This window comes from Opisthorchis viverrini, assembly GCF_000715545.1.
Source record: "Opisthorchis viverrini unplaced genomic scaffold opera_v5_101, whole genome shotgun sequence".
Lineage (NCBI taxonomy): Eukaryota > Metazoa > Platyhelminthes > Trematoda > Opisthorchiida > Opisthorchiidae > Opisthorchis > Opisthorchis viverrini.
The window spans coordinates 816,734-823,468 of record NW_008751757.1 but is presented as its reverse complement, the minus strand read 5'-3'; the positions used below and the strand labels follow the sequence as shown (position 1 = coordinate 823,468).

The following is a 6,735-nucleotide window of genomic DNA, read 5'->3' as shown; positions in this document are numbered from 1 at the left end:
ATGCTTCACTCAGTGTGAAAGAAACAGTTTGAGGAAACTTTGAAGAGCCGTCGCGTAGCACAGCAAAGCACAGCTGGCATAGACGTAACATACTACTCTTAAGGTCCTGATATCTCGAATATCGTACCAAACGGAACATGAGACTGCCTGGTGCAGCAATTTAGTTTATTACAAACATCAAAAATGAGAGATTCAGCTGGGTTCCAGGTGGTTCTCTCGCACAATCAAATTGGTTTGCAATTGAGTGTATTTCGCTACAGTTGGTATGGTTTCCTGACGAGGAAGGTAGGGATAATTAGTGCGATGAACTTGAATGGGGATAGAGCACAAGTTACTGATCATACTGAAGTGCGAACTATGGCTGTCTCATCTGTGATGCACTTTTGTGATAATACACCAGCGTGCACATCCCATTGAGGTAATTAACCAAATGTATGCCTCCTAATTAATCCAGAAGGTTAGATGCGTGTGTTTAGAGTGACTAGTCGCCGAAAGATGTACGAGTTCGAGTGGGAATAGAATCAATTTCTGGTGACGTACTTCACCTCGCCTCTTCGATGAAGACCTGCTTTGACCTCGCTGTATCAATCACTGTGTATTTTTCAATTTTTAAGACCTACCAGGCTGGCCTTTTATGTACTTTATCAAAACTTTATGGCCCAGTTTATTACTTTATGGTCCAGTTTATTACATGATTGTACTGTGTACCTACAAGTGTGCGTACAATTAGCCTAGCCTTCAATCTCAAAATGTAGGCTGGTGGTTCGGCGTAGACAATAGAAGTCCGAAAACACAACTGTTTCTTCAAAGGTGAGTCAAAGACTCCTGTGTGTTTTGATTTCTTGTGCCGGCTATACTAAACTCCATGACCTTTTTGAGAAAGTGCGGTCTTTGTTAGTCTGCCCGTTCTGCGAGAAACTGTGACAAAAATAATATGGCCAGCGTGTGAATCAACAAAGTGGTGTACATTGAGGAACAGCTTTATTGAATCCCTCAGAACAGCGTGCTTCCCGAGTTTGTGAAACCAACCAACGCAGGTTGCGGCTTCCTCTCACAGGTGACAAGATACGGTAAGTCTTTGTTTTCAGGGCGCTGACTAGTTGCTGCCGTACTGGTTCGGACTCAGCACTCCACGTTCGCTGTTGTCGCAACCCCCAGACACCATCCATTCCTGTTGCGTCTATTGCATCATTCAGCCAGGCCACTTGTCAGAGGCTTAGCTAGGCCCAGGAATAACAAATTCAGCATAGTACCTCGAGTAGTCCCGAACAGCCGGAACCCAGAGAGGTCAACGATAGAGGTCACTCCAGCATCGATCAGAGCAGGAGGGCAGGGGAGATCAGGCTCACAATCCACGTGATCATCGATCAATCAGGACACAGGATAACAGAAGAACCAATGGAACCGACCGAACAAACAACCACTCGTGATCAAACGTTAGCCCCGGCTAGCAGCCTGTATATTAACACACACAGAACACTACTCAACGCACAACCACTAACCCACCGCTACGCACCACTACGCCCCCCCATAACGCACTGATGATGTCACCTCGATTGGTAAGGAAACGTTTGCAATCCAAATTCCCATCTCAGCGAACAAACCACCGACCATCTATGCTTCCAATATTCTCTTCTATAGTCCCGTGACTGTTTTCTCTACTGTGTGATATACGAACCAAAGTTGTGTGGATGACGTCGGATCGCGCATATGGAATGCGCTTAAGAATCGTAACCAACTCTTCAAAAGTCCTTGATCTGATCGATTTAAAGTAACCCCATCATCCCTATAACACCAGTCTGATAAGCCACAGTCACTGCACGANTGGGTTAGGTGAGTCTACGTCGGTCATCCGGCCGTCGATGCTAATATCCCGGAATCCCGGACAAAGGGGTTCTGCTGAGTGCCATTACGTTATTGTAGATCAAAATGAGTTGTTAACTTTCGCTTGTCTGTCACCCCTCATGTGAAATCGTGCTGGTCACTTTTGTACAGATTTAACTGGAAGACTACAACACCAGTTTCAGACCTGTTCCACTGCTACATCAACTGGAGGTCAAAACGGTGGTGCGCTGACACGAGGTTGCTTAGGCACAAAAGGCCAGGCCATTAGACTTGAGTCAGCAATGGGACCAACCGGATCTTATGAAAGTTCAGTGAAACCCGTGTACCAAGAGTTTTGCAGGGAAAACTTAAAAAGATAAGTTCTAATTACGATATTTATCTTCCACACATGCAACAAAATCCTCTTTTGATGAACACTCAATGGTATCCGGAAAGATATTAAAACGCAATACCAAACACCAGGAATCGTCACTGCAGCTGTTTCCGGAAACTGACACCACGTTCAATTGTACGAAAAGTTCAACATCGATTTTCTCGAACCCATTAAAAAAGAGGCAAAACTGGTAATATTGGGATTCTGGGTGAGGTGTATTGTCTCTGTAATCTCGAGTTACAGTATAGTACATAGGAAAGCGAAGGAGGAATCGGGAGAGCACTATCCCTCCACTGCTCACATGCTTATCGACAATATGAGGCTGTTCATTCAACAGCCACATAGCACAGCAAAGGACAGTTGGTAAAGACTTGATACACCACTCATAAGGCCATGATATCTCGAATATCGTACCAACCGAATCATGAGGCGGCCTGGTGCAGCACATTAAGTTGATTAAAAACATCATAAATAACTAGAGATTCAGTTGGATTTCACGTGGGTCTCTCTCAATACCAAATTTGTTTGCAAGTGAGCGTATTTTGCTGCAGTTGGTATGGTTTCTTGACGAGAAACACGACTCAAACGGTGTGCTTTGTGGACACCACCACAGGGGAGACTGTTCGTCAAGAAATTGCCACGGGTGGGATGAAATATGTGGGACAACTCCAGCCCGTTTGAGCCACGTCAACATTCGTTTATCGGACGATGGAGCACTCGGTTGAGGAAGTAGATGGTCCAGTAGAAATCGCAGGCAGCAAGCCCCCAGGATCGATATTTGTACCCATTTTAGAATACGAAAAGACAAACCGCCTGTTCAAAATTCAAGTCTACACAGTCAAGCCGGAACTGTCGAGCATTTCGCGCATCCTGGTAGCTTTCCATTTGTTTAGGGGTTTGTGTCCTTCCATTGTAGTTAAGCCCCTCCGTAGGGAGAACGTTTCAAACACGCGCATTGCTAACAATGCCCTGTCGGGACCGCCTATTTTGCCGTACCTGATCTTCTTTCTTGATAACGTTTAACAAGTCAGCAGTGCTATTATCTACATGCTAAAGGAAGAAGGCATTTGCTGAGGAGTTATTTATTAGAAAATGCCAACTGAACAGTTACAGACTGTTGGACAGGGAAGCAAAACTCTCATATGCATCTTGTTTATAAAAACTTAATGTCCATCTTCTGTTTGAACGCGTCTTGCTGAACTTTCCTGGATATTCATTGACTACCACTCAAATTTAAACGAATGCTATAAAGCAATTGTACAAATTCCATGATAAATCCCACTTTCCAATAGACGCGAAGTGGAGGTAAAAGAAAACATACTACTTGCATGTCACATCAGTAGTATCAACCGTTACACCGGTATGGAGTATTGTGTTGGCCAGCCAAAGGTCAATTAATGGAAGGCTGAATGAAGTGTCACAGGGTGACATAATCACTGACAACTTAGTTTGCCGGGGTGATGTTCAGGTAGTGTCTTCAGGTGAGTTCGTTCTGTGAAACCTGCTGAAACAAATGTACTGTGTCACCTAGACTCCAGTAGTACATCTGGCACTGAAAGTTTTGATGACCTTCTCGATGTACGAATGCTCCTGGGATAAAGTCCGATGAGCTCGTATCTGCCGTCTGAACTCGACAGGATCGTGGGTTCCACTTTTGAAGCCGAATACAGCGCAACTTACTTCCAGACACACAGTAATGGATGAAAGAAATCTCATTGCTAATTTGTCTCAGACTCGAATAGTCGCTTCATGTGGATCAGCAAAGATGGATTACACAACTAGTGGAAGCTTAGAAGCAGGTATACTTGGTTTCCCTGACAGGTTCAGCCAGTACGTACGACGAACCGCTGGTGCTAGCCATCGTATGTAGTGATCTACTGCTGAAACGCGAACTTGCGGCAGCCTGTCTGAATAATCATTTGAGCTAGCAGGAGAGTAGTGATGAGCCCGACAAACTGATGCGCCTGACGCGTCTATTTTGAACTCTAGCTGGACTAGCGATAATGAACTGATTCACGTAAAACAAGTGTTAGATTTCGTAACGCACTACTCATAACGTTGCTGAAAATTCCTCGACATCCTACGACCAGTTTCGCCCTTCTTGGGGCTCATCAAGTAGGCGCCGAGTCCCTCGAAATTGCAAATAAATGTTAGATTCCCTCCGGGCAGAATGATGCTGGATGGTTGAAGGGTGCAAATCAAACAACTATTGTCAAGGTACAGCGTTATATTGGGAAGTTAGTTTGGAGGCCATCCCGTACACCGGGGTTCACTAGACGTTCCGTCTCATCCAGAACGCCTCATGCTGTGCAACCGTCGAAGAAGCCAATTGGATCTGACCGACCGCATCATTGTGTCCGCTGGAAAAGGTTCATGTAAAGCTAGTAATGACAGTCGCAATCTGCTGTCTCAGTTGAGGATCAACCAATCTGTCGTGTCAAGAGGTAGTCATCACAGTCCAGCGAGTTGAGCTGCCTCCAGCCGGTTTTCCGCAAACGAAGCGGAGGGAAGTTCGTCAGCTTTCCGACACTTAAATTGGCTGACTGTCCCTTTGTGTTTTTCGCGTACACCACAAACCCTCACCACGGCTGAAGTAGTGCCCTTTTTTCATCGGTCATCACTTAGTCATCACCTGTCCTGCAGGCTGTAGGTGAATTTTACTGCCCATGCAGTTAGTCACTCCTAAGTGTTTGAAGATCTATCTTGGGCCTTGTACGAGTTCAGAAGGGCTGATATGCTTGTCAGACCTTGGTTTTGCCCATTATCTGGCCATCCATGCATGAATCGTGGGACTGTCGTTCACAAAACGATATTTGATCCCGAAGTTGGTGAATAACGTATACCCAGGGTGTGGAGTGAATATGCGAGAGACGCATGTCAGTTAGCCCCAATACCGTGTGCATGCCTTGTCCATTCAGTTATTCGGACAGTCCTTCTATGTCAGCAATCTACGTTAGACCACAATCGTTCTCCTGTTACTCGCAATGAGCCATGATAATTCATGTGAACCATACCGCAGATTTTTTTTAAAACGACGAAGCCCTCACGAACAAGACGTGGCATTGGAGACCAATGAAATGCTGGTCGAGGAAAAAACGACAATTGAAGAAGTCAATGAGCTGATAACACCAAACTGACATGAGTTTTATCAAAGAATACAAATAGCATACGAGTAGCGGATTGTACCAAAATAAGACAAAAAGTACATACGATGAGAAAACCATTTCAGTTTGTGCCTTTGTCATCGATTCTCGTAAAAGAAGCAGAGGCTAGTCCCAGGAGGCGATTGTGTTATGAAAGCGACCTTATGTTCTTGCTATTCAAAGTCACCGTAGTCATCATACTCCTCTGAAGGTGGCGACAAAGATCCCCTGTTCATGCCTGTATCACTTGCGGGTTGATTTCTCTTTCGTTGCTGAAGAAGAGTGGAAATAAAGGTGAAAAGTTCATAGACACACTTGTGGGTACCGTTGTAACAAGGTCTGTAAGTGAGGTAGACGGCCCCGTTGATGCTCGTGTTTATACACGACGTTGAAAACACAAAATGATATCACACAGGTACCGACTTAAGATCACCACCAAACGGCAGAGGACGGATGCATTCGTTACTCCTTTCCACAAATGTCTAGTGAGCGCTGCAAACGGTTGACGCTTCGGAGCGCAGAAGTCCCATTGGCTAATCACTAATAACTTACTACTTGTGAGTAATATATTCTAAATCAGATTTTCTTGTGATGAATAACTGCGCATTTAGCGAATATGCACTCATTTGCAAACTAATTTAGTTTTTCGAGAGACTCACCTGAAACCCAGCTGAATCTCTCGTTCATGATGTTCTCAGGAAACTGAATGTGCTGCACCAGGCCGACTCATGTTTCAGTCGCTACGATATTTGAAGTATCGCGATACATGTATATCTTTGTAACGTACTACTCATAGGGTTGCTGATAATCCGTCGTCTGTGCATTCAGATTCGGTTTATGGGGCAACAAAAAAGTTGAGCTATAATTTATGCCACACCATCCTCACCTCTCTATAATTTTGCGGATTTCGAAAAAATAGGTCGTATTTTAGAGGTAAAAAAGGTAGATTTCTATCGAAGGTCCTGACAGCATGGCGGAAGAATTTTCCGGTCAGAAAAGCCTTATTTGCTCCCTGGGTAGTTGATCGGAGAAGCGTACAGCACAAAGTGTGCCTTTAGAAAGCACGAGAATAGCATGACGAAGCAGGATAAATAATAGAAGGGAACATACACCAACTCAGAACAGAACCACAGATGGCCTACTGTTCAATTTTCAATGGGTGTAGCGTAAAGCAGCCAATTTGTGTGGGGAAATCCAGGGCTACTTCGTCAGATTTTCACCTGAAGATAAGAAAGACCTACGAAAACCCTGTTTCCAAGCTGAAAGTAATTAGTTCACATAGGAAAAGTGAGTCCCCAACTGGCCCGGATGGGGATCGAACCCACGACATTCGCGTTATTAGCACGACGCTCTAACCAACTGAGCTACCAGGCC

General features: G+C 44.8%; 2 protein-coding genes across 2 annotated transcripts in view; one reads left to right on the top strand and one right to left on the bottom strand.

Annotated features, from left to right (window-relative positions):
• Positions 1 to 5,534: 5,534 nt before the first annotated feature.
• The window catches only part of T265_05406 (hypothetical protein), a gene marked incomplete at both ends in the record, with an annotated part of 14,452 nt that continues 13,251 nt past the window's right edge, over positions 5,535 to 6,735 (bottom strand). Inside the window, one exon of the mRNA XM_009170404.1 lies at positions 5,535 to 5,700. Coding sequence (XP_009168668.1) covers positions 5,535 to 5,700 — 166 coding nt within the window. The remainder of the gene's footprint in view (positions 5,701 to 6,735) is intronic.
• T265_05405 (hypothetical protein) overlaps positions 6,060 to 6,735 on the top strand; it is a gene marked incomplete at both ends in the record, with an annotated part of 9,161 nt that continues 8,485 nt past the window's right edge. Inside the window, one exon of the mRNA XM_009170403.1 lies at positions 6,060 to 6,129. Within this exon, the coding sequence (XP_009168667.1) occupies positions 6,090 to 6,129 (40 nt within the window). The remainder of the gene's footprint in view (positions 6,130 to 6,735) is intronic.